At 52.4% G+C, this 26,902-nt stretch overlaps 1 protein-coding gene across 2 annotated transcripts in view; it reads right to left on the bottom strand.

Moving 5' to 3' along the window:
• PIK3R5 (phosphoinositide-3-kinase regulatory subunit 5) overlaps positions 1-26,902 on the bottom strand; it is a 73,951-nt gene that overhangs the window by 2,553 nt on the left and 44,496 nt on the right. The window contains exons 2-17 of one of the 2 annotated variants that reach the window (XM_065910478.1): positions 24,794-24,909; positions 22,575-22,675; positions 19,429-19,497; positions 18,505-18,643; positions 8,140-8,209; positions 5,385-5,559; positions 4,595-4,748; positions 3,883-3,966; positions 2,865-3,609; positions 2,579-2,741; positions 2,131-2,256; positions 1,560-1,688; positions 1,331-1,424; positions 1,084-1,160; positions 466-559; positions 53-135 (exon numbers count right to left, since the gene is read on the bottom strand). In XM_065910478.1, the coding sequence (XP_065766550.1) occupies positions 53-135; positions 466-559; positions 1,084-1,160; positions 1,331-1,424; positions 1,560-1,688; positions 2,131-2,256; positions 2,579-2,741; positions 2,865-3,609; positions 3,883-3,966; positions 4,595-4,748; positions 5,385-5,559; positions 8,140-8,209; positions 18,505-18,643; positions 19,429-19,497; positions 22,575-22,675; positions 24,794-24,896 (2,406 nt within the window). In that variant the 5' untranslated portion in view covers positions 24,897-24,909. The remainder of the gene's footprint in view (positions 1-52; positions 136-465; positions 560-1,083; positions 1,161-1,330; positions 1,425-1,559; positions 1,689-2,130; positions 2,257-2,578; positions 2,742-2,864; positions 3,610-3,882; positions 3,967-4,594; positions 4,749-5,384; positions 5,560-8,139; positions 8,210-18,504; positions 18,644-19,428; positions 19,498-22,574; positions 22,676-24,793; positions 24,910-26,902) is intronic. The other variant, XM_065910479.1, reaches the window with a different exon arrangement.

Below are 26,902 nucleotides of genomic sequence, written 5' to 3'. Positions count from 1 at the left end.
CGTGCCCAGTATGTCTCCTGAGGGGGCGGCGGGGAGGAGGGGGCATCCTTACCTGGTTGAAGCCCTTCTTAGATTTAGGGTTCTGCCTTTTCACCACTTCTGTTAGGTTTAGCGTCAGGGCCTCTGTGCTTGAGTCTGAAGGGCAGGGGTGGCTCAGGCCAGGCTCAGGACCACCTCTGTCCCTACCCCCTCCCTCATCCCCTGCCTCCATCTCCACCTCCCCGTCCCTCAACTTCACTTCTCTCCACCTCCCTGTCCCCCCACCCCCTGTCCCCCGACCTTCCTGTCCTCACCCCTACCCTACCTGGTCCCCACCTACCTGCGTCTCCCCTACCCCTGTCTCCACCCCCACCCTCACCCCCTGCCCCCCACCTCCACTTCCCTCCACTTCCCTGTCCTCATCCCTGCCATACCCCGCCCCACCCCACCTCCCGGCTGCCCGTGCCCCCACCCTCACCCCCTCACCTAACTCCTCCTGCTGCCGGCAGGCCTTGCTGAGGTTGACGGAGGTGCAGACCTTCTCCATGTTACTCCAGCGGCTGCGCCCACTGATGGCCCCCTGGGAAGGGAGCAGAGCCACACTATCTAAGCCCCAGGCCCCTGGTGCCTGGTGCCTTCAGCTCCAGACCCGCCAGCAACAGGGTGCCACCTGCCACCAGCACACCCAGGCAGCTCTCTCTCCTTCACCCCAGTCGGCCAGCTTCTTCACCAAGAGCCCCCTTGATCCCTATAAAGACCTGGTGGACTCCAGGAGGAGCTATCAGGTCACTGGTTTGGTCCACGGGCCAGCCTGATGACCGGGTCAGAGAACTCAACTCCATCCTCACCCCCAGCCCGGAATCCGGGTCCCCGAACACCCTGAGGAGGGGGACTGCCCAGGGGGAGGGCAGCTTTGGAGGCAGAGGGGAAGGGGAAGGCCCACTGCCTCTCCTTCCCCGTTCTCTCGGCATCCTGGAGCGCCTTGGCAGCCTGCCGCGGCCTTCCAGCTTACAGACTGGGGTCCAGTACACAGGAGGCCGGCTCCGGGGAGGTGGTGAAGAAGCTGGCCGACTGAGGTGAAGGGCAGGCCCGCAGCAGGCTCACCTTGCTGTAGATAATCTGTAGTGTTAGCGGGACAGCCTCCCGGTCACCGTCGATGCCCAGCCGCTTGCTGCCAGGACCTGTGCACACAAACAGACCCTCTGCTCCTCTCCCTTCCAGGCCCTCACAGACCCGGGGCCCTGCCTCCCCGCCCCCTTCTTGTCCCTCCTGCCCCACTACCCTGCGACCCCTCCTCCCCAAGGGCCCCCGGGTCCCGGCCCATCTCCACGGGGGCTCAGGTAGGACCAACCTGAAGCCTTGATGGCACGCGTGGCAGCGCAGTGACCCAGCTCCAGGGAGTGGATGAAGATCTCTGTCGTCTTCTCCCCGGTGACGAAGGTCAGCTGCAGTGGGCAGGAGCGCGGGCATCAGCGTGGACCTCCCAGAGGGACTCCCAGGCGCTCTCCCCCAGCACAAGGCTGCTGGGGACGGGCGGAGGGGGACCCTGAAGCCAGTCTGCAGTGGCAGGACAGGCTTACCTCGGTCTGATAGACCTGCAGCAGCACCGGGCGGGCAGCGAAGCGGCAGTAATAGAGCAGCATGTCGGCCAGGATGGGCAGCCGGGCAGGGGAGCCCTCCAGGGGCCGGGACTCCGCCTTCAGAGACTGCTGGGGGTGGGGGGGAGCCCCGAGATGGAGAGAGAACAGGGAGGATGAGAGGACGACACACAAAGGAGACAGATTCAGAGGCAGGCAGGGTCAGGGAGGGGGGGCGGTGAGATGGGGGCAGGAAACAGAAGGGTGGGGGAAGGACCCATGGCCCAGCCTCCATCCCTCCTCTCCAGTCTCCGAGCTGGTCGAAGCTGGAAGTTGAGGAGCGGGGGGTGAGGCCTAAGACGCCTGGATCCTTCTGGGGCCCCTCCCTCCCTCCCAGCACAGAGATCCCTCCCTGGGCCTCGGAGCCCCAGGTTCAGCTCAGTCCTGCTTCCACCCAGCCTCCCTGCTCGATCCTGAGTGAGCCCTGGCCCTCCAGGGGGGCCTCCAGAGCAAGACTGGGTGCCTGCAGCCAGGTGCCCCCCTAGCTCCTGCACCCCGGAAAGGGGCAGCTCACCTGGCACAGAACCTCGGGGGGCAGGTGCATGAGGCCCAGCACGTTGCGCTCATACCAGGGGTCAAGCATGCCGAGGTAGTGGGAGATGTCGTTGGTGCTCTCCCCCCAGGGGGCTGCACCCAGCTCCTGGAGAGGGGGCGACAGTCATGCCCGGCGCCCTGGCCCTGCCACCCTCGCTGCAGGCCCTGCATGGCACCTGCTGTCCCGTTCTGAGCTTCTCCCTTGCCCTTGGAGAGGTCTAACGACCCTCAGTCCATGCCCCCCTCCACCCCACCACCACACGCAGGGCAGGGAGCACGCCCGGGAGCCAGGCCCACCCAGGAGGACGTGCGTCGTAAACAGGGGTAGCTGTTGCTCCTGACTTCCGACCAGCCCCCTTCCAGGGATCTGGGACCCGCTCATGTCTCCTTGCTTTGCCACCCCGCTGGGCCCAGGGCTGGGGACCTACTGCAGGGCCGGGGTGCCTCGGGGAGTCTGTGGGGAGGGGGGACGTCTGGCATGGAGAAGCTGGGCTGGTGCAGCCCCCAGTTCCTTGGCTCCGCTTCACGGGCACGTAGAAGAACTGGAGCTTGAAGAACCGCGTGAGGAGCGGACGGTTGCTCTCTAGACGCCTGCAGAGAAGATGGTGAGAAGGGAGTCCCTAGGCCCCTGGGGGACCCCAGTCCTCGAGCCCAGATGCCGCCAGCACCACCCCTCTAAAGAGGGGCAGACGGGGGCCCAGCTCCGACTCTCACCGCAGTTTGCTGTACGCCCGGGCCACCTTCCCCGAGATCCGATCGGAGCCAAAGACCACGACTCGCAGCGTGGAGGCCTTGGGGTCCTCATCCCCACTCAGGAAGGGGCGGCGGCGCTGGTGGCGGGAGGCAGGGGCTAGGAGCCAGCCGGGCAGTGGGGGGCTGAGCTTGGCCTGAGGCAGGGAGCGAGAGCGCTGGGCCCGGGAGGCGGGCCGCGGGCCGTCCACGGGGCTGACGGGGCTGCAGAGGCTGCCGGCCCGCCGCAGGGGCACGGCGCCGTCCGGGCTACCCTCCAGGGCCCGGGAGTCCCTTCGCAGCACGAGCTGGCTGGTGCTCTTGAAGAGTTTATAGATCCTGTTGAACTTCTGTCCGGACCTGCGGTGGCCCCGGCGTTCCTGGCTGCCAGGCCTCTTGGGCCTCTCGAAGGAGCTCTCCTCACTGTCCTCCACGTAGCCACTGTCGATGCCGTCCGACAGGCCCAACACGAAGGAGGTCAGCAGCTGGGGGTGGAGGGTGGGTCCTGAGGCCTGGGACGAGGCAAGGGACAGGGTGGAGTCTCGGGAGGCCGCGGAGCTGGTGGAGAGCAGAGAGTCCCTCTCGGCACAGTGCCTGTTGCTGTCCAAGTCCTCCTCCTCCTCCTCCTCCTCGTCCTCGTCCTCCTCCTCCCCGTCCTCATCCTCGTCGTCCCCCAGGATGCCCGGCTGGAGCAGCTCCTGTTCCTTCAGCAGGATTTCCTGCAGGATGTCTGCCGGGAGCAACAGGGGACACCGCCTGGGCGTCAGGCCCTGGAACCCCTCCTGCACAACCCTGGGAGGGGCGACAGACTCAGACAGAACGACACTGCTGGGGAGAGGGTAGGGGCCAGCCCCGGACTCAGAGCCCTGCCCTCTGCTCTGCTGAGAGCCTGCTCAGGTGGGAGGGCGGGCAGGGGTGGGTGTGGGGGAGGCCCACTGCAGAGGAAGAGAGCCCCGGATGTTTGGGGGGGTGGGCACCAGGGGGGCCCCAGCGGGCCGCTCACCGAAGCTGTCCTGGTTCCAGCTGTAGGTATAGCACCTGGCCACGGGCATGGGGATGGTGCGCAGCTTGCCGGGTTTGGCGGTGTCTGGAGGAGCCGGGGAGGGAGGGGCAGGAGGTGAGGGCTGGGCTGGCGCCTTCAGACTGGCCAGCCCAGACCCCTCTTCGTCTTGGAGCAGAGACCAGAGTGGGGAGAGGGACCAACAGCCAGGTGGGCTGGGGCTGAGCTGAAAGCTGAGATGACTGACCCGCAGTCAGGGGGCTTTTCTCAAACCCACGGGGTAGAAGCCACGCCCTTCTGTGAGCCGTGGGAATGTGCCAAGTCTCAGGCTCTGAGCCTCCGGTTCAAACAGGAGAAGGAGGGCACCAGCTCACCAGGAGTCTCTTCTGTAACAAACCTTCCCCAGAGCCGCTGGGGCAAGGCGGGCCATGTGACAAAGGGGGCCCAGAGGGGTACGTGCAGCTTCTGTGTTGTCTTCAAATGCAGCCCGGTGCCCTCGATCAGTCCTCCCTTTTCCTCCTCCCGCCACCACCCCCGTGGCAATCTGCAGCCGAACCCTACCCTGCAGAGGGGAACCATGCCCTCAGGATGGCAGAGCAGGAGGTGTCGGAGAACCTGGGTCCCTGAATGATTATACAGAGCAGGCCCAGCCGGGCTGCTCGCCTGGGGAGCTGTGGAGCCACGGCGGGACAGGGCCTCACCCCCAGCGCCTCACCTAGGACACCGGGGAAGCCGGCTTTCTCTCCCACTGCCTGCAGCTTGGTCCTGAGCCACTGGCGGGCCTCGGCAGCATCCCCGATGCCTGATGCCAGCTCCTGAGCCTCCGCCGTCTCCGCGAAGATGTCCTCAAGCTCGGCTAGGGTCTTGGACTGAAAGCCGGGGCGGGGGGAGGGGCTAGGCAGGCTTGCCCGTGAACCTCGGCCTGGCCGCCCAACTTTTCAAACTCCCAGTGACCTGTCTCTCCCTGGCCTCGCCACCCGCCTCCACCCACGACTGACCACCGAGCCAAGCTCCCCCTCAGCCCCTTTTCTCCAGAAATGGTCAGAAAGAAAGGCCCAGAGCCTTGCAGAGCTGGGGGTGGGAGGGTGGGGGGGGGCGAGGATGTCAGTGCTCAGAGAGGGGGAGCCACACAGCCAGCAGGTCCCAGAGCTCGGCCTAGACGCCAGGGTGCCAGCTTCAGTGCAAAGCTCATGCCTGTGCCACCCAGCTCACGCCACCCTCGGAGGCTGCGTTCAGTCCCTCGGGCCGGTTCCACCCATCCGGGTTAGGAACCAGCAGAACAGAGACCTCTCAATGAGGTCAGTGCTCCGGTGACCTCACTCAAGGTGAGGGGGACCAGTGTATCCGGGCGGGCTCCAAGAGGGAGCAGTGAGAACCTCTGGCGGGAGGGGGCGCTGCTGAGCCCCGGGCGGACCCTGCCTTTGTGGAGAGAACCTCTGCAGGGAGGGGGCAGTGTTGAACCCACGGGAGGGGGCGGTGCTGAGCCCAGGGCCCCGGGCACATACCTGCAGCCTGCAGTGCAAACCCGGCAGGTCGCAGTGGGGCCCAAAGGTGGCCTGGAAGGCATGCAGGAGCAGGGTGGTGTAGGTGCTGTGTGGCGAATGCCGGGGCGTGCTCAGCTGGTTGGCCACGGCGAGGAACTCGGCCTGCACCTCCACCGGGTTCAGCAAGAGCACAGTGCTGGGGACACAGAGGACCGGCCATGGGCACTAGGGGACAGGGGTGGGGCCGCCACAGAGCCCACTCGGGCTGGGGGCCAGCCCCTCTGAAACCCAGGCCTTCTCACACCCAAGGCGGGGCCTGAGGCCAGGGGAGAGCCGGTGGCTTGGGGGTCCCAGTTCCAAGGGGAAAGCTTACCGCCTACTTTTGACCAGTTTTCAGCTCGGCTTTACAAAGACCTTTTAAAAACTGAACTTCGTTTCCACAAATAAATTCTACCTTCGTTTTTCTTTAATAATAAAAAATTTTCCTACAAGACCTCTGAACAGATGCAAAATGACACAATAAAGGATTGTATTTTAGGGGAGGTGGTTGGAGGCCAGGTGATCATTTTGGGGAGGGGGCAGTAAGGCAACCACACGCTGTGCGATGTGGCCTGAAATTTCAGCCCATGCGCTCAAGTCAAGGGTCAGGTGTGAAGTGGCTTCTGCCAGGAGGAAGGGGAACAAGTCAGGGCTGCATCTGACTCCTCTTCTGGCAGAGGGTGCCCTTTCTTTCTTTTCAAAAATATTTATTTATTTGGTTCCATGTGGGATCTAGTTCCCTGACCAGGGATTGAACCTGGGCCCCTCCATTGAGAGCTCAGAGTCTCAACCACTGGACCACCAAAGCCATCATGAAGGCCAGCATTGGGCTGGGAGAGGTAGTGTGCATCCAGTCACCACCCCCCACCTCCCTTCCCTTGGACCCTTTTTTTTTTTTTTTTTTTTCTTTGAGTGAAAGCACTCAGAAAGCAGGTATATTGAGAAATATACACATCCCACCGGCAGAATGTGGTCCATCTCAGGAGGTGAGATTGGCCCCTGGGTTCCCTCCTGATGTCAGTGTTTAAATGTCTGCATTATGGACATTTCGAACATACCCAAATATTAAGAGAATCATGAACCTCAAGGATCACTCAGTTAACACATGACTGAGCTTCACCCACGACAACCCCCAATCACTGCATTTTCTCTAAGGTACTCCACTCCAGTATTCTTGCCTGGAAAATCCCATGGGTAAAGGAGCCTGGCAGGCTACAGTCCAAAGTGTCACAAAGAGTAGGACACGACTGAAGGACTGAGCACACACCAGCCATAGCAGTGTTATCCCTGTGAAGGCTGTAAGTGTGAACTGCTCACGCTTGTTCCCTCACAAGTCCTGCAGTGTTTAAACACAGCACAAAGAAGCACCAGGCAGGTGGCCTTCCTGCCAGTGTCTGTGGACAACTGTCCCAGAGCCGGCCCGGGGGTCAGAACTCAGGGGCAGGATGGAGCTGTGTCAGATTCCCCAGGGTTTAGGGAGAAACTTATTTTGATTTCTCTATGTGTTAGAAAAAGGGGTCAGGCTCAAGTAAGTAGTCCCTCACTGAGTCGTCCTCCTTTACTGACTGCTGGATCATCCCCTCGTGGACATGCATTAAGTACCACTGTATACAGGACCAGGCCAGCCACCCTAAGGCCTCACCACTTGCACCTCCTCTGCACGCTTGTTAACCAAAGTGAGACTGACTCGGCTGTAAGCTCTTTCTATGAACCTCTCTCTGTGCCTCAGTTCCTGGATCTAAAGCACACCTCTCCTCACAGGATGATGGAGGGATGCCTGCAGCACTACCTGGGGTTCAGGAAGCGCCTTGAAGCTGTTGGTGATTATCCATCATCCATCTGCCTCAGCTCCCCTGGCGGAATTCTGCTTGCTTATTAACCAACTTTTCTTTACAAGACGTTTTTTCTGCCCTTTCTCTCTCTCAAAATCTACCACTTGCTTTTCTGTTTGTTTTTACCAAAAAGGACCTCAAATGGTATCTGCTCAGTGAATGTGCTGTGAACCCCTGGGACTGAGGATGGGAAGGGGCTGGGGCGACTGGAATTTCTGAGCCAGTGGAGGCTAGGGTTTCCAGGTACCCATGTACTTGGAGGCTTGCTGGAGGGCCCTCAGAATAGAGGCTTCCTCTCAAATGCTTTTCCAGCTGCAGGCTATGGGTAATGAAGTCAGCTCAGGGAGTCCTAACCAGAACTGCCTTTGAAATGAAGTTGAACTAGAACAGATCAGAGCTCATGCTTGGGAGGTGACTTTTCTTTTCTTTCTTTTTTTTTTTTTTTCTAATAGAGCAGAGGTGACTTTTCTTTCCTAAAACTTGTCTCAGTTCTGTATGTGTGTATATCAGGTTTTCAAATAAAATACATTTTTAAACTATAGGTCCTGGTCAGGAAAGTTTGGAAAATGCCATTTTACTGACAGGCAGAAAGACATTATGCAAAGAGCCTGGGCTTTTGAGTAAGACTGAGGCTCAAATCCTGGCTCAGACATTTACTAGCTGTGTGACCTTGGGGAAGTTACTTGCCCTCTCTGACCTGTGGCTTCCTCATCTGAAAAGTAGGGATAAAGAAAGGTAATGTGTGCTTATTCAGCATAATCAAAGCAGGTAATTTTTGTTTTTTGTTTTAAAGTCTCAGACCCATTTAGGAGTCTGAAAGACCCTTAGCCCAGAAAAATGAGCCAGTACACGAAACATCACCCCCAGCCCCACCCCGCCATTCCTTCCTCCCCAAGAGCACTCACACAGTGGAGCTGCGGTGACTCCTAGTGGACAGGCCCTGCTCGGCCCTCACCAGTCGCTGGTAGGAGATTCCTGTGGTCAAAAACCCAAACAGCAGTTCATGAATTTACCTGTTCCTTCAGCAGGCAAGGCCCTGCTCCTTGGAGGTGCCGGCACTGGGAGTTCCCGGATGAAGGTCAGATCATGGGGAAGATTAGACCCCTGGCCTCCAGGGTCTTTAACAGTCTGACTCCCAGCCCCCTCTGTGGGCCCACCCACCCCACAAAGCTTCACTCTTCAGAGACTGAGGGGCAGGGCGCCCAGGGAGGAGACTGGGGACCCCGAAGTGGCTGGACAGCCTCCCGCTGTCCACCTGGTCCTGATTCTGTCACCTCTCCAGATCCAGGTGTCCTCCGGCAGCTCAGCCTTAGCCCCAGCCAGCCCCCCAGCCTTCCCCTCAGCATCCCGGCCCTGCCTCGGGGGACCCTCAGTATTCCGCGGTCCTGCCTGGCGTTGCCCTCCTCTACGGCGGAGTCTCTGCACCACGGATCCCCTCCCAGCCTTCCTTTATGGCATCATCCATCTCTCCATCTCCGCTGATTCAAAGATGCTGAGAAGAAACGAGCCAAGGTTTCACCTTTCCCCTGAAACTTAGTTCTGTAGCTGGAAAGTAGGTACTCACTGCCGTGTCAACCACGGCGAGGAGACTCCGCAACACCTGGTTCTTCTCACCGAGGGGGCTGGGAATCGGCAGCGGAGGGCAGGGGCAGGCAATCCCCCTCACTAGAGCTTGGGCATCCTCACAGGGACCCTGCTGGGTGTGGACTGGGTGACAGTTTGGAGCAGAAGGCAGCCTCTTGGAGTCAAAGCCACGACTGGGGTTAGAGACGGCTGTAAGCAGAGGGCTGTGATTTCTGTTTTGTAAGTGGTCAAACATTTCCAATTTGTGCTATTCCAACTTGAGACCTGATTTCTTTGATTGCGGTGCCTTTTGTTTGATGTGTCTTTTATGTAATTGTCACATGTTTAGATGTTAATGTTATGTCTACTTGGACAGGCAAGTCCCTGAAACAGAGGTGATGACGATCAGGACTCAGGACGCCACCTAGTGGCCGCCTACAGACATGACAGAGAAAAGTCCCCTCTTTGCCCCTTCCAAACAATGTCCCTGGCCATCCCAGGTTTCCCTGCCCCCCAATCTACCAGACTCCAAAACACAGAGACATCAAAGTCTTCTCTGGATCTGTCCACACTTCTCTTTTAAATACCATGTAGTGTTCTTAACAGGCAACCCGCGCCCCACTGATCTGTCATGCCACACCCCCACCGCCCTGTTCTGCCCCTGTAGACTCAGGCCAGGCTGGGGCCACAGTCCAGGAGGTACTGTGTGCCACTTTATCCCTGAAGCCTGGTGTTCTCTTCAGTCTACAGGACAAGGAGCATTCTCTAACATCCTGTTTCTCCATCTGCTCATCTCAGGGGCTTTCCTGGTGGCTCAGCGGTAAAGAATCCGCCTGCCAATGCCTGCCAAAGAAGGAGACGTGGGTTCAATCCCGGAGTTGGGAAGATCCCCTGGAGAAGGAAATGGCAACCCACTCCAGTATTCTTGCCTGGCAAACCCCATGGACAGAGAAGCCTGGAGGGCTACAGTCCATGGGGTTGCAAAGAGTCAGCTATGACTTAGTGAATAAACAACAATCACGTTTGGGAATTGCAGCATCATTAGCTGGGAGCTGCTGTTGGCTGATGATGTTCTATTAGTGGGTGCTGTTTCCAGAGTGATTGGCAGGTGCTGAAGAGCCCAGATTCCAACAGCATCAGCTGAAACTCTCTACCCCTCCCTCAAATACACCCATCAAATCCCCCTTCCTTGGCTTCTCTTGATAACGAAACTCCACTTATCGGGGAGCCTCATGGCGATGAGTGCTTCTCCTCTTTGACCTGTACCCGTCTTCCCTGGGCACCTCAGCAGACATGAACAACTTTCTGAACCCGGCTTACTTAGACCAAGACTGGCTCAAGGGCTCAACAAAAAAACCCACCTAGGTGGTTCCATGTCTAGTCTTAATATGTAGGAAATCCAAAGGGCTCCCCGTATATGGGCAAGGGATGTGTCCTGGTGAGTGGGAGCTCATGGTGGGCGGCCATGGTGAAGTGCAAATGCCTTGTCCAGGCACGGGAGTGCCCTCATAACTGAGCTTTGTTTACCCAGCTGAGCTTTCCCTCTTCTTTTTTAAAATTTATTTATCTTATTTTTTATTGAAGTATAGTAGATTTATAACACTAAGTTAGTTTTAGGTGTACAGCAAAGTGATTCAATTTTATATATATATATATTTTTTCAGGTTCTTTTCCATTACAGGTTATTACAAGATATTGAATATGGTCCCCTGTGCTACATTAGGTCTTTGCTGTTTATCTGTTTTATATAAAGTGGTGTGTAACTGTTAATCCCAAACTCCTAAATTATCCCTCCACCACCCCTTTCCCTTTTCTAAAGTGCTAACTGGAAATGGCCACTCTGCACACGACAGCTGACAAAGAAGACAGAGGATGAGTGACAATCACTGCTGGTGTCACCAAGCAGGAACTGGCTCCACGTTAATGACATTCTTATGGAACGTCCATGCTGAGGACACGGTGCGGTGCCTGGTCTTCGTGAGGCAGAGTCTCCGGGGCTGACACAAGGCAGGGAATGCTCAGCCTTAGCTGCACGGCCATCCCAGGAGACGATCCTGGCTTCCTCCTCCTGACCCACATCATACCCCGACACGAACACTCCTGGCTACTGGCTTCCTCTTATGCTTTCCTTCCTTCTGGGGTCCCCTGGACAGCAGCCATGAAACTCTCTCTCTCTCTCTCTCACACACACACACACACACATCTCCTTTATCCGTTCATCTGTTGAGGGACACTTAGGCTGCTTCCGTGTCTTGGCTACTCTAAACAGAGCTGCTATGAACACAGTCCTACTTTTGAATCAGGAGGCTCAGAGAGCTTCTGTAACCTGTCCAACGTCATCAGCTAATAAGTGACAGAGCAGAGTTCTTTGTTATCCAAAAGCCCATGTTCCTGCTCTCACATTTGACTTTATGGCTAAAGCAAGAATCACCAAACTTTTCTGAGTCCTAGTTGTCTCAGGTACAAAATGGGAGCAATGCTGCTTTTCCCTCAGACTCTGCAGGGCTGTGCCCTGGGTGATGCAATCGTGGAGGTCTGGGTGCTTTGAAAACTGAGGCGTGACTCACACATATGATGCCCACTGTCGCCCGTCAGGATGACAGACCAACTCTCAGCAGGCAAGTGCTGTGATCTACACAGCCGGGCAGGCACAGAGTAAATACTCAACAAACATGCGGGCTGAATCCAAGGGGGCTGTGGTGGGCGGGACGCAGAAGCACTGACGTGAGGCTTCCTGCCACCCAGATGGAGGCAGTGGGTGACCCTATGGCGGGGGTGGAGTCAGGAAGAAGGGGGAGGTCCGCAGGCTTGATAACCTGCCCACTTCCTCTGCCACCCAGCCACATCAAAGTGGGATAAACTGTTTTACTCATCTCCATGGCAACTGACTCCACAAGGCTGCATGGGTGGAGGGCCCAGCTCCCCAAGTCCCTGTCATCTTCTCCCTGTGACCTTGACAGGATCCACCTACTAAGATAAGGCCACCCTGAACCCTCCTACCCCCAGCAATAGGAAATCAAAGTAGGCCAGCATTATCCTCGCAGAATGCTGAGAGGGAGATACAACTATTCTCCCACTTTACAGATGAGGAAACTGAGGCTCCTATGATGTGAAATGTCTTGCCAACGGCCCCACAGCCCCAGGGTTGTGGGGACCCCACAACGGTCTAGTACTAAGCACTGGTAACCACGGAGTGATGCAGCCTCAGCCTCCCCCACAGAGCTCAGTGCCTGGTCTCCCCTTCCCCCTACTGTCTCCCTCAGCTGGGTTACTGGGGGTGGAGCCACTCAGCAATGAGGCAAAACTATTACCCACCTGCCTTTACCAAATTACACCAAAGTACTTCCTAACTGGGCTTCCCCGGTGGCTCAGCGGTAAAGAATCCGCCTATAATGTGAGAGCCGTAGGAGACGTTGGTTCACTCCCTGGGTCAGGAAGATCCCCTGGAGGAGGGTAGGGCAACTCACTCCAGTGTTCTTGCCTGGGGAATCCTGTGGACAGAGGTGCCTGGTGGGTTGCAGTCCACGGGGTGGCAGAGTCAGACACGACTGAAGTGAGTCAGCATAGTACAGCACATCACTTTCTCACTAGCCCACCTAAGGGTTGAGGAGAAGGAGCTACTGTGGTTGAATTTACTACTTGCTATTAATATGAATGAGGGGTCAGGTTCTATGAAATTAGAGGCTTACTTGTGGATGTGAGATGAGTGCTTTTTGTTCACTATGAAAGATAATGTCATGGAAGCAACCTAGATGTCCATCAACAGATGAATTGATACAGGAATTGTGGTACATAAAGACAATGGAATATTACTCAGCCATATAAAAGAACACAGTTGTCAGTCCTAATGAGGTGGAGGAACCTAGAGCTTGCTGTACAGAGTGAAGTAAGTCAGAAAGAGGAAGACAAATGTTGTATATTAACGTGTGTGTGTGGAATCTGGAAAGACGGTACTGATGAAGCTATTTGCAGAGCATCAGTGGAGATGCAGGCATAGGGGACAGACTTGTGGAAACAGCCTTGTGGGAAGAAAAGGGAGGGACGAATGGAGCGAGTAGCACGGAAGTATATACATTACACGGAAATTTATCCTATATGTAAAATGGATAGCCAGTGGGAATTTGCTGTGTGGCGCAGGGCACTCAATCTGTGACAAACAACCCCGAGGGGCGGGATGGAGTGGGAGGTGGGAGGTGGGAGGATCACGAGGGACGGGACAGACGTAACCCTGTGGCTGATTCATGATGACGTCAGGCAGAAACCAGCGCAATATTGTCAAGCAATTATCTTCCAATAAAACATTTTTTTAAAAAGGTAATGGCAAAGGTTTTTTTCCCCACTGTATGACGTTTCATCCCCCTATATGATGTTGACTAATTTTGTATCTAATTCTGCCATCTTTTCGTGGCTTAGATGAGAAATTTATTTCAGTTTCTGATACCCTTCTTTAAACCGCCTCTCCCACCTTCCTGGCTGGTTCCCTCAGTAACGAGTTGGAATGTGTCTTTGACACAGGCTCACTATACATCTGTTTGAGTTTGAGGCTTTTTAACTGTTTGAAAAAGATTGTCTGGCACGAGCAAGCGGTTTCCTATTTCGGTTCTGCTTTCCCTGGAAGAGGAGGCGTTGCTGGCATGGGCAGCCTGGCCTGAACATCCCCCTCCAGCACTTCCTTGGTCCCCAGCATACCTGAGCCCTCACATGGTCCCAGGGGCAAGATCCAGGGGAAGATCCTCAGCAGTGAGTGACTAGTGTTCCACGAGCCCTCACTGCTCTGAGTTCAAGGACCCTCACTCCATTTCCGTCTCCAGCTGCTGCTCTGCTTGGCTCTCGTGTCCCCAGTAGAACCCTGAGTCCCAGTGTCTGGGCTTCCCCACAGCCCGCCCCTCACTCAGCTCCACATCTGTTCGCTGGGGGCTGCTGGGAGCTGAGTTCCTGCTCAGTTGCCCACAAAAACATCTCAAGGCATAGCGTGCGTGTGGCAGAGCGCAGCCAGCTGGTTCTACTTGAAATTGGGAAGCGGTCTCCCTGCATGCAGGTGACAGCCCTCCCCCAGACCCATTTCACAAAGAATGTCATTTTGATCTTAGGCAGAGACTGGAGGTCCTGCCAAGACATTTGCATTTTAAATCCTTTCTGTCCTGTTACAGAAAGGAAGAAAAGCTTTGCCTTCTCATTAAAGGGATTCTGGTCACCACCAAGAAGCCCAGAAGCAATCTAGATCTGTTTGTTTGGGGGGATAGTGAGGAGGAAGGGAACGAAAGAGATTAAATTGGTTTGTTCATTCAGGGTGCCTTGGAAAGCGAGGTTGGCCTACTTGTCTACTTATCATGTGCCTCAGCACCTTTCTTCATCCAACCCTTCTCCTGAGAGCCTCCCTGATTTCTTGATTCTTCCACCCAAGCCTCTGCCAGGAAGTGAGGCTCATGTAGCGGGGAGCCTTTGACTGAAGGACACCTAGCCTGTACCTATCCAGGCCCTTAGAGATTGTAGCGACAGCTGATTGGTTGGGCAGACAGATCAGGAGATAGGTTGGAGGGAGACAGATTAGCTGATTGCTTGGGCAGACAGTTAAGCTGATTGTGCTATGTGTTATCTTGCTTCAGCGGTGTCACTCTTTGTGACCCTACGGACTGTAGCCTGCCAGGCTCTAGGCTCTTCTGTCCATGGGATTCTTCAGACATGAATACTGGAGTGGGTTGCCATGCCCTCTTCCAGGGGATAATCCCAAACGAGGGATGGAACCCCGCTTCTCTTATATCTCCTGCATTAGCAGGCAGGTTCTTTACCGCCGGCACCACCTAGGAAGCCCCTGACTGGTTGTGAATGAAGTTGCTTAGTCTGTCCAACTCTGAGACCCCATGGGCTGTAACCTGCCAGGCTCCTCCGTCCATGGGATTCTCCAGGCAAGAATACTGGAGTGGGTTGCCATTTCCTCTCCAGGGGATCTTCCCCACCCAGGGATCGAATCCAGGTCTGCCTGCATTGCAGGCAGACGCTTTACCATCTGAGCCACCAGGGAAGCCCTGTGGTGGAATCAAGCCCAACCTGATTGGTTGGGGGAAGACAAATCAGATGATTAACTGGGAAGGCAAGTCATAAATTTCTCCAAAGCACTTCAGTCTGGAGCTTTCTAGGGTCCGTTAATTACTAGGGAATAAGATTCGGCACATCTGTTCTGTGCGTATTTAATGCCCGTGATCAGACACTTAGATACTCTGGGTACTAAAAAGAGCCTGGGGCATATACACATTTAAAAGAATAAAACAAAAATGGGATTACAACACACATAGTATTTGGGGGCCTGCTTTTTTTACTCAACAAGTTACTAAACGTCTTTTCATCTCAGTAACCTCATTTCTATGATGTCATGTTACTCAGTTGCTTATTTTTGGCTACGCCGGGTCTCTGCTGCTACTCTGGCTTTCTCTAGTTGCAGCAAGCAGGAGCTACTCGCAAGCTGCGCTGCCTTGGCTTCTCCTTGCAGTAGCCTCTCTTGTTGCAGTTCCCCGGCTCTAGAGCACAGGCCCAGCGGTTGTGCCGCACGGGTTTAGTTGTTCCACGGCACGGGGTCTTTCCAGATCAGGGGTCAAACCCGTTTCCTGCATTGGCAGGCAGATTCTTAACCACTGAACCATCAGGGAAGCCCTCTGATCTCACTTTTAATGACTGAGTAGGATTCCACCAAATGACTCTGATACAATATATTCAACTATTACTATGTACAATATTTAAGCTTTCTGGAATTGGCAGATTATTAAAAAGAATACATCAATGAACACCCTTGTAGCTAAACATTTGCACATCCATAATTATTCATCAGGTTATAAACTTCCAGGAATGGAATTTCTGGGAGAAAAGATAATTATTTTCAATGCTTTAGTGAACACCCTCCTGCCCCACTTCCTGAGTAACACTGGTATTTTTGTTCTATTTTTAGGTTTACCAATTTGATAGGGGGAAAAGGTGTCTCACCATTTAGTTCTGCATTTTCTTTACTACTAGTGAGGGTGAATATTTTTGAGGGGTGTTGCTCAGCTGTTAATGGTTCTTTCTGGGTGTGCTTGAATCATATCCTTGTATTGATACTTCCATTGGTGTGTTTGCTTATTTTTTCAATTGACAAAAGAACTCTTCATGGGCTTGATATATTGTTCGTTGCAAATATTTTTCTTAGTTGATTATTTACTTTCCACTTATGGTGGGTTCTTCTATAGAGAAGCTTTAATTTCATGCTCTCAAATCTGTCAGCCTTTTATTATCTGTGCCTTGGGTGGGAGGACACTTTTGCCATCTGTTCTCCACTCCAGGCTCATGTAACCTATTTTTCTTCCATTACTTTCATGGTCTTGATTTCCACACTTAAACATTTAATCCATCAGAAAGATATTTTTATGCTTGCATTAGCACTCAATGCTTTTTGAGATAGAATTTTAACCTGTCAATTCTCAGTCTGTCAATTATCCTAATACCATTTATTAAACGACCAATTTTTTCATTACTGATTTGTGGATGCTTCTTTGTCATATAATACATTTTTATACAGTTAATCTATTCTGAGACATTCTATTTCATTCCATTTATTTATCTATTCTATACCAATACTGTACTATCTTAATAACCATAGCCTTACAGTACTTTTAAAGACCTAGTAGGGAAATATTCCTTTCTTACTTTTCCCTAAGAATACATAAATAAATACATAAATAAATGCCACTGTAGAGCATTTATTCTGTTCAATAGACTTTATTTTGTCAAAATTTAAAAGATATTGGTATTTTTGATCACTGCTGCTACTGCTAAATCACTTCAGTCATGTCCGACTCTCTGTGACCCCATCCCTGGGATTCTCCAGGCAAGAACACTGGAGTGGGTTGCCATTTCCTTCTCCAATGCATAAAAGTGAAAAGTGAAAGTGAAGTCGCTCAGCCATGTCCGACTCTTCGAGACCCTATGGACTGCAGCCTACCAGGCTCCTCCGTCTATGGGGTTTTCCAGGCAAGAGTACTGGAGTGGGGTGCCATTGCCTTCTCCGATTTTTGATCACAGTTACATTTATTTCCATAATACTGGATGTTATCACAATATTGATTCAATCCAACAAAGTCTCTTAAATTCATCCTTCAGTAAAGTTTGTTGTCTCTGTGTAGGTTATTCACATTTCTTTATTTATTTTATATTTTTAGTTGCTATTGTAAATTATTTTTCCCCTTATGTTTTCTTACGAGTTGATGCTATCATATGAAAAAGCTCTTAGCTCCTTGATTATTAGTTTGACACTGCTTTGGGTGATTCTCATAGTCTTGATAGATAAACAATTGCTTGAACTCTGTGAAATTAAAATTTTATCTTCTCTGGAAGAGGAAATATTCTTTACTTTTGTCTTTGTGCATAAGCAAAATTGTATAAGCACAAAGAGGAAGGTTGTTAATAATGGAAATGTATTCTAGTATTTCACTATGGGTTGTTACCTTATTAAGGACCCTTCCATATCTTAATAGTTTCCACATATTGGAGGGGCTTTGAATATCAGGATTGGATGTTGAATTTTTTTTTAACTGAGATATTTTTATTCAGAATAGATACTGAATTTTATCAAATGTTTCAGAGGCATCTACTAGGATGCTTAAGTGATTTTATTCCTTTGAGCCACTGATATGAGGAATTACTCAAATGAGGGGCCACCTGTCAGTAAATTGTACTTGATTATGTTTTTCTTGCTCTTACAATAGCTTTGTTAGACCTTGTTTCCATGTTGGTTAAAGCAGTAGTCCCAACTCTTTTTGAACTTCCCTGGTAGCTCAGATGGTAAAGAATCTGCCTGAAATGCAGGAGACCTGGGTTCAATCCCTGGGTTGGAGTGATCCCCTGGAGAAAGGAATGGCAACCCACTCTAGCATTCTTGCCTGGAGAATGCCATGGACAGAGGAGCCTGGTGGGCTACAGTCCACGGGGTCGCATAGAGTTGGACATGACTGAGTGACTAACACTTTCCATTTTCAACCTTTTTTGGCACCAGGGACGGCTCTCATGGGAGACAGATTGTGGGGGATGGTTCCAGGATGATTCAAGCATATTACATTTACTGTGTGCTCTATTTCTATTATTATTACATCAGCTCCACCTCAGCTCATCAGGCATTAGATCCTGGAGGTTGGGGACCCCTGTGTTATGGCGCCTGCAGTTTCTCAAGAACCCTGAGTACCACTCGCCCACACCTGTCATGGTGTCCATCTACCTGTTCATTCCTGGCACCAGCCACCTTCCCTGGCCAGAACCGAGTCCATCACACATGCATCCTCCTATCTGCTCTGGGGTAAAAGAGAACAAACAAGGGCCTCTTGTCAACACTGTGGGGGCTTCTCTGTCTGACCTGGGCAGCCTCAGAGACCAATCCCTTGGCAAACCAGAGCAGAGGCACAAGCCATGAAATGGGGTCTCCTTAACCTGAGCCTCCGCTCAGCTTCCCGAGAATTCCCCCTGGAGTTACTGCTGGTGTTCCCTGCTTTCAGTCTTCTGGTGTTGATGCAGACGGGGAGCATGAGCGCCGTATAAAGAGGGACTCCAAGGTTGTGAGGCGGGCCACGGACAGAGAGGAGCTGAGGGATGCGAGGTGGGGAGAGTCCTAGCCAAAGCCCAGTTTCGGAAGGGCGGGAAATCTGACCTGCAGGGTCCCTGCCTCACGTGCTGGCCCCTTCCACACTCACCTGGGGCCTTCAGTTCAGCATCGATGAAGGTGAGCAGTTCCTGGCAGATGCTGCAGTAAGGAACGGGCCAGGTCAGGAATCGGTGGTAGGTTCTAGATGCCTTCAGAAGGAGGTCTGAGTCTGGTGGGAAGTGTGGCGTCTGGGGTGGAGAGGGAGCAGCAGGCAGGAGAAGTCCAGGTGAGAAAAAGTTCACTGATATTCCAGGGCAGACCTGGCTTCTTTCGGGAATGTTCCACAAAGGGCACATCTTTCCTGGCAGCAGTGTGTCCCAGGGAGAAGGTGGGCAGAATTGAAAGTTACCCACAAGAAGTGAGTTACAGACGGCTGGGTGAGATGGTGCCAAAGGATGTCTCTATGACAGGGGCCTGGCTTTCACCAAACATAACAATTTACCAAATTCTGAAAAGCTGTCCCCTTGGAGGTCATCCTAAATGGGGCCACTGCTGCCACAGAATGGTCTTCAGGGCTAAATCGTCTTTATGTAAATATCCTCATGAGAGGCAAATGTTTATTCTTTTTGAAGTGGATTGACTCAATCTACATGGAGTCATCTGGTGCCACTGGTCTGGTGAACAGGGGGTGACTGCAGTGGGGGAACTGACCACTGTGGGTACAAAAGGAGGTGGTCACCACATCTCTTAGCAGAATCTCTCTGTGACTGTGACCAGGCTGGGACTGCATCCCTTCCATGGGTCCCCAGATAGTCCCGGCAGGATGGTGTCCATGGGGAGTCACTGGAGGTCTCTCAAATGGTCATCTGAAGCCATCAGAGGGCTGACACCCATCTGCAGTGTCATTGGTGGACAGTTCCTCTCACTGTGCCTTTATACTCTGAGCTGTGACGGCTCTGCCCCCCGCCCCCGTGGAGGCTGTTCTTCCCTTCCCTCCCCTGCCGTCCCCAGGCTGGCCCATCAGGCAACTTACACAGAGGACAGTGGAGTAGAACAGCAGAGCCAGGGGGGCCAGGAGGTCATAGGTGCCCTTCTCTTGGACCTGTGTGGGGACAGGAGGGGGAAGGGCTCGCTCATGGGGTGCACAAGCCAACACTGCTCTCTTCTTTCTTTCTTTTTTTATTTTTTTTTTGTTAAGTGAAAAGTAATCACAGGACAAACTTGTAGAAAATAAAAGTTAGAAAAGTCCCTCAATATCCTCCTTCCAAACTTAGCCACAGCTAATATTTCAACTTACCGCTCCCTACACCATGTTTCTCTATGTATTTTCCTTTGCAAAGTTGTAATCATTGGGTGTGTATTTTTACACTTCATGTCTTTTACATACAGTATCATAAATGGATTTCTGTCTTGCTACATCATCTCTAAGACCACCTTTTCCCCCCTCCTGGTTATACGGTTATCTATTATTTGTGTTGTATATATGTTTTCCAGTTTGTTGTTGAACTTTTAATTTTGTGGAGTTTTTAAAAAGTCTTTATTGAATTTGTTATAATATTACTATTTCTGGTTTGTTTTTTATGTTTTGTTTTTTGGGTCACAAGGCATGTGGGATCTAAGCTCACCAATGAGGGATCAAACCCGCATCCCCTGCATTGGAAAGCAAAGTCCTAACCACTGGACTACCAGGGAAGTCCCATTTTAATGGATTTTTTTTTTTAATGTACATAAATTACAAATGTTAACTTTTTCCTTTCTGGATTAAAAAAGTTAAAAAAAATTTTTTTTCCCATGTTCTTTGGCCACATCCTGCAACTTGCAGAATCTTAGTTCCCCAGCCAGGGATTGAACCCAGGCAACAACAGTGAAAGCACTGAGTTCTAACGACTGGATCATCAGGAAAATCCCTAAAATTTTATAATGTATTAAATTTGTTTCTACTCTTGGGTACTATTCTCATCTTTATTAGCTGTCTAATACTCCTTCTGGTAGATCTCCATAATTTATTAGCTGTTTTATACACTTGAAATTATTTCTTGCTATTCTAAGTACTTATACAATGAAAACTTTTGTGCATACTTCTATAATTTGGATTATCTATCTGTGACAGAGTTCAAGAAGTAGAATCAATGGTTCAAAGACTATAACCATATTTATGATCTTGGAAATATATTGCCAAACTGCTTTCCCAAAGAATTTTACCATTCATCATACCTTGTATGTATGAAAGTACCAGTTTCACCACGCCTTTCCCTGCAAGGGTTATTTCAAAGTTATTGCAAATTTGCTAGGCAAAAGCTGTGTTGTTATGGTTTTCATTTGCATTTATTTTATTATAACTGAGGAAACATTTTCCATATTATTTACAAGTTCTGTTTCTTCTTTTGTGAGTGGTCTATTTGATAGAGCTCACCCACTCCATCATAAACACACATATATACACATGATTTGGAATTCTTTGGTTAAAATGTTTGTGGTCTCCCCACTCACTGTGGAATTCATGGGGGTTGAAGAGGCAGAGAAAGGCACGCCACCTCTGCTGTGGCCGGTGAAGTCAGCAGGATGAAATTTAGAATTCTCCTTCTCTTTTACCCTGAAGAGACTATGTGTCCAGCATATCTGCTGCTCAGCTGGCCCCTTCTGTTGGGTTAGTTAAAAAGTTCACTTTGGATTTTCTGTAAAAACCCGCATGAACTTTTTGGTCAACCCAATACAAAACTGTCCCTTATTGCTACACAGTAGTTGTTCCTTTATATTTGGGTTCATAAGATAAGCAGCCTCGAGGTGGTTTAGCCCTTCTAAGCCGGTCTGCTTGTGACCAGGAAAAGAATCAGGTAAATGGTGGTGTCAGAACTGGCCTTGGCTGTCTTGATGAACCAAGACTCTCTTCTTACAGGTGAAAAATCAGCTGAGAAAGACACGTGTTTTCTAACGTAGTCATGTATTAAAAAAGAAAGAAGAAAGAATGAAAGGAAAACTTAAAAGAAAACTCTTATAAAAAAGTGTCTCTGCAGGGACTTGTGGCTGTTCTGGAAGCCTAGCTCAAATCAGCTTTAAACCTACTCTTCTTTAAGTCACAAAAGCCTATTTATTGAACTGTTGGGCTTCTCTGGTGGCTCAAGTGGTAAAGAATCCGCCTGCAATGCAGGAGACGTGGGTTCAGTCCCTGGATTGGGAAGATCCCCGGGAGGAGGAAATGCAACCCACTCCAGTGTTCTCGCCTGGAGAATCCCCATGGACAGAGAGGCCTGGCTGGCTGCAGTCCACGGGGTTGCAAAGAGTTGGACACGACTGAGAAGCAACTGAGCATGCACGCACATGGAACAGTTAGAGGAGGTCTCGGGTTACTTCTCCGATCAGATCAGTTTTCACTTTTGTGTTTTTGTTCTCATGGGACTTTTTGAGGAAAGGAATTCGGCAGAGATTCCTCTCTCCTTTGTAGTCAATCCTTTGACTTATAAGGAGCGGGTGGGCCAAGTCACTTCAGTCATGTCTAACTCTTTGTGACCCCATGGACTGTAGCCTGTCAGGCTCCTCTGTCCATAGAACTCTCCCGGCAAGTGGGTTGCCATTTCCTTCTCCAGGAGATCTTCCCGACCCAGGGATTGAACTGGCGTCTCTTAAGTCTCCTACGTCTCCTACACTGGCAGGCGAGTTCTTTACCACTAGCGCCACCTGTGACATAAAAGCACTGTCTGTCTTAAGAAGCAGCGTAAACTTGGGCCCCTGGCTCATACGGCACACGTTCTTAGTGAAAGTACCATGTCCTTCCCCTGAGGACTTAGATCCACAAGCACCGCTGAAGCAGAGAACTCAGGCTTCCAGTGCCTCCGCCAAGCCCCCTGGCAGTCCAGGCACTCTCGAACTGACCTTCAGAACGTGCGTTCTAAGACACTTCAGTCGTGCCCGACTCTGTGCGACCCTATGGACTGTAGCCTGCCAGACTTCTTTGTCCATTGGATTCTCCAGGCCAGAATACTGGAGTGGGTTGCCATTCATTCCTCCAGGGGATCTTCCTGACCCAGCAACTGAACCCGCATCTCTTACGTCTCCTGCATTGGCAGGCGGGTTTTTTTTTTTTTTACCACTGAGCTACCAGGGAAGCCTTATGGGGACCTATTTCTCGACTCTACAAGGCTGAACCCAGTGCCACCCTTCAAAGCCAGGCTAAGCCCTCACCTCTCGGGTCTTCTGCAGGATCTGCTCCAGGAGGATAAGGAAGTGGCCCGGGTCCCTGCTCACCAGCTCCTGCAAGCTCCAGCAGTTCAGACACAACCCAGCTGGAAAGAGAGGAAAGGCCAGGGGTCAGCTCAGGGTTGGAGACAATTGGGCATTCCCGGGGCTGCACTGGGGCATTACCTTCTGATGGAAGAGTCTCAGAAAATTCTAGACCAACACACTGGACCCTATCAAGCCCCATCCAGATAACAGTAAGCTTCTTCCCACTGAGACAGGAGGTTCAAGTAACACAGAGGGGCTGGGATCCCCCTTACAGGCCAAGGTACAGGCCACAACTCTGCTCCCTGTCCCTCCAGAGAGGACCAGCCTGCCCACAACCTCTGAGATGCAGGGAAGGGGGACAGGAGCAGAGATGGTTGGAGGAACAAGGACAGGTGCCCCACAAGCTCCATCCCAGGACATGAGGCTGAGTCTGTGACGGCCACGGGACCTCCCGGGACTGCCGGGCGGTGGAGCCTGGGAAGGGGAAGCACCATTCATTTCTGTTTTAAAAGTGACAATTAGTACTCTGTCACCCTGTAACTCCCCCAGACTTTATTAGTTGTCAATCTGCTTCCCTGCTATCAGTAAGGGTAAACCCCCAAGTTAAAGAGGTGGTCATGGAGGCCTGTGTGTGTGTGAGAAGGGGGGTGAGAGCAGTGGGGGTGTAAGTGGCCCCCTCTTGTGTCTGAGCTCCTTCCAAAGTCCTGAAGGCCCTGAACACTGCATTCCTAGGGTCACAGGTTTTGGTAACATTTGCCAAAGTCGGATATCTTTACATTCTTTAACTTCACAATGGCCCCTCAATTCTGTAAACTTAGTCTCCTTAAAATCTGGGTGGGAGGCCAGAAGGAAGAAAACTGCCATTTATTGAGCACCTACTGTGTACCTTTAGTCATGTACAGATGGGAGAGTTGGACCATAAAGAAGGCTGAGCACCAAAGAATTGACAGTGCTGGAGAAGACTCTTGAGAGTCCCTTAGACAACAAGATCAAACCAGTCAATCCTAAAGGCTATCAATCCTGAATATTCATTGGAAGGATTGATGCTGACGCTCCAATACTTTGGCCACCTGATGCAAAGAGTCAACTCACTGGAAGAGATCCTGATGCTGGGAAAGACTGAAGGCAAGAGGAGAAGGGGGTCAGCAGAGGATGAGGTGGTTAGATAGCATCACTGACTCAACAGACATGAGTTTCAGCAAGCTCCAGGAGACAGTGAAGGACAGGAAAGCCTGGTGTGCTGCAGTCCATGGGGCTGTGAAGAGTAGGACACAACGGAGCAACTGGACAACAAAAACTGTACCTATAAGTCGCCAGGCTTTTCATACATCGCCTCCATTGAGTCTCCCATCCTCTCCTTGGGAAGGTGGTTCCTGCTATTATTATTCCCGTTTTACAGGCCCTGAGAGGCTAAGGGACTTGCATAAGTTCCTATAGCCCATGAGAGCCAGCTGTAAGTCAGATTTGCTTAACTCCAAAGGCCAAGGAAAGCCTCTCTGAGAAGGTGACGTGTGAGCTGAGACTCGAATGAGAGGAAGCCAGAGAGAGAAAAATCCCAGGCAGCAAGTGCAAAGGTCCTGAGGTAGGAAGGAACCAGGTATGTTCAAGGCACATGGATATCTGTCTCATAGGGTAGTTAGGGAGGCAAGTGAGATTAGGGAAAATCTTTAAGAGCATAAGGAGTTATTACAGTTAGGCACCAGCCTTGGAGACACAACTGCCCCAGTCTACAGATACCCGGGTTTCTCAGTCCTGTGGGTCATGTGACATGGAGAACTCCTGCTTTCTGAAGGTCTGCCGAGATTCTCCATTGTCTTATGGGGAAGAGGAGGATGAGGTTATGGAGAGAACTAGAAATCAGGTAAAATGGGAGAATTCTGGGGAGGGCTGTTCATGGAGTCTCAACTGCCCTTCTGAAATCAGCAGCTGAGTTTCTAAGCAGACCTTAGGGAGGCAGGCTTCCAGCACCCGAGGAGGATGAAGAAGACAGCATGGGGGAGGGGAGAAACGGCCACCCCCTGACCCAGGGCAACTCTCCATCAGGTGCCAAGCACCTGCCTATGTGAGGTCCGAGTCACGCAGACAGGGTTGGAACCGGAATCTGCCGGCCCCGAGCCTAGCCCAGTGTTCCCTGCAGCCCCTCAATGCGCCTCCTCCCCGGGTCCCTGGGAACCTACCTGACCAGGAGGTGGAGCGGCGGCTGAGGCTGAGCCCATGCAAGCAGCGATCCAGGGCGTGCTGGATGCGGTCCTCTGTGCATGTTGTGGCCCCTTGCTGCATCCTGAGTCATCGCCTGCGTGGGAGACAGACGTGGTCAGTCTGGAGACCCCCAGGCTCGAGGAGTACAAGGCCGAGCAGGGCAGCCAGTGGAGACAGCGGGCACTCAAAGCCGTCAGTCAGCTGCCTCCAGGGCTGGGCTGGCCCCCGGCTGTGCTGCTCAGAGAGGGAAGACAGGTCGCTTTCCGGCCGCCCAACAGCACAGGCTAGGGAAGTGAGGGGTCGGGGGAGGAGGGGAGTGGAGAGGTGCGGGCCCCACAGGTAGGGGCGAGTGTCTCCAAGAGCCCGGGGAGTGCCTGGGACATGGTCAGCCTCATTGCTGGGCAGGAGGACCTCAAAGGAAAAACCAGCATCACTTGGGGGACTTTCTTCTGAATTTCCAGGCTTGAGTCCCCCAGCCCCCAGGGACGGGCAGGCAGGGAGCCTGTTCCTGATGACCACATCGCAGAGATCCCCCTCGGTGTGTCAGGGGCCTCCCGCCTTCACAGGAGCCCCCCCACACCACACCCCCTGCTCAGATGCCCAGGCCCCAGGCACCCGGTCCTTTCCTGCCCTCACCTCCACTTGGGCTGTTTTTCTTTGCTTTCTCTGAGGCTTAGCAAAGTTACCAGTTACTCAAAGACCTTCCTTGGCTTGGTCTTTCAGCGAACCACCTCCTCGGAGGGACAGGGGTACTGAGCTCAGGCTGGAGGGCTGCTGAGGAGGAGATCTAAGAAGGGGTTTTAGCACCAGATGGGGAACAGTGCCAAGGGCCACATTCTGCAAGCCTGCAGCAGGGCCAGCTTCACACTGAAGCGTGGGCTCCTGGGTCCCCAGGGAAACTGTGACAGGTCACCTAGTGCAGGGAATAAGCTTGGTGTTTGGCATCAACAGACTTGGACTCAAATCTCCAGTCTAGTATTTGTTAGCCACGCACTAGGCAGTGTCCTTCACTTCTCTGTACCTCAGTTTACTTAGCTGTAAAATAGGTATGATGAGGGTACTAAGCCTCCAGGGCTGTTGGGGAAATTGAATGCCAGGGTGCATGCACTGAGCAAGCTTTCAAGACAGGAAAACTCTCCTGCTACAGTCTCTTTTGCAATCCCTCTTTCCTAGGGAATTTCCCTGCATTCACCCCGTCCAGGCTGACCCCACAGCTGGCCAGTCAGGCCAGGTCACAGAGGGAAGCCGAGGAAGCATTGTCCAGCTCTGCGGAACAGGGGAAGGACCCGGAAACCACAAGCAGAAGCACAGAGCTCGGAGCTGAGCCATGCAAATGACATGCAAAGACGCAGGACATCCTGGCCTGGACCCAGTGGTCAGCTCACAGAAGCCCAGCAGGCAAACCCTCCCACTTCCCCAGCCGGGGAGGAACGAGACATTCAGGGAAACAGAAGCCCTTTGTGAGCGGCTCAGCATCACCTCACTTTAGCGATGTCCCTGGGATGGCGTGGGGCCTGCAGTGCTTGAACGGTCTTTCCTCCAGGGATTTACTAACCCCAGGCACTAAGGGTGGCCCTGCGCTAGGGGTAAAGAATTCACCTGCCAATGCGGGAGATGCAAGAGACACGGGTTCAATCTAGGATACTAGGATGGACTGGACCTATTTTGTTGGTTCTTCACCTGGAGGGCCTCCAGCCTGGTAAGGGAAACATAGCAGTAAGAGGCTGAAGACTGGACACTTTGAGGGGAAGCCAGAGGGAGCGTGGGTACTCTGTTGCACAGAGAGGTTAAACAACTTGCCTAAGGTCACACAGCTAGGGGGTGGCAATCCAGACAGTCTGGCCCTGACTGCTCTTTGGCCCAGTCAGATACAGTTACTGGGAGAAAAATAAAATTAACACATGTTACTACCACAGCGAGTGTAGACTAAGTTAACGAATATGATCTTGCTTTAGGAGACCTCCATTCCCACCACACGTGTCTGTATCAGCTGCCTACCGCAGCCCTGCCTGCTCCAGCAAGAGGACCAGGGCCCCCAGAAGCAACAACCTCGGCTGGACTGAGCGATGACCACGATGGCTCGGGGG

This window comes from Muntiacus reevesi, chromosome 18 (genome assembly GCF_963930625.1).
Source record: "Muntiacus reevesi chromosome 18, mMunRee1.1, whole genome shotgun sequence".
NCBI lineage: Eukaryota > Metazoa > Chordata > Mammalia > Artiodactyla > Cervidae > Muntiacus > Muntiacus reevesi.
The sequence above is the reverse complement of the archived record's forward strand: the minus strand, read 5'-3'. Positions and strand labels throughout refer to the sequence as shown.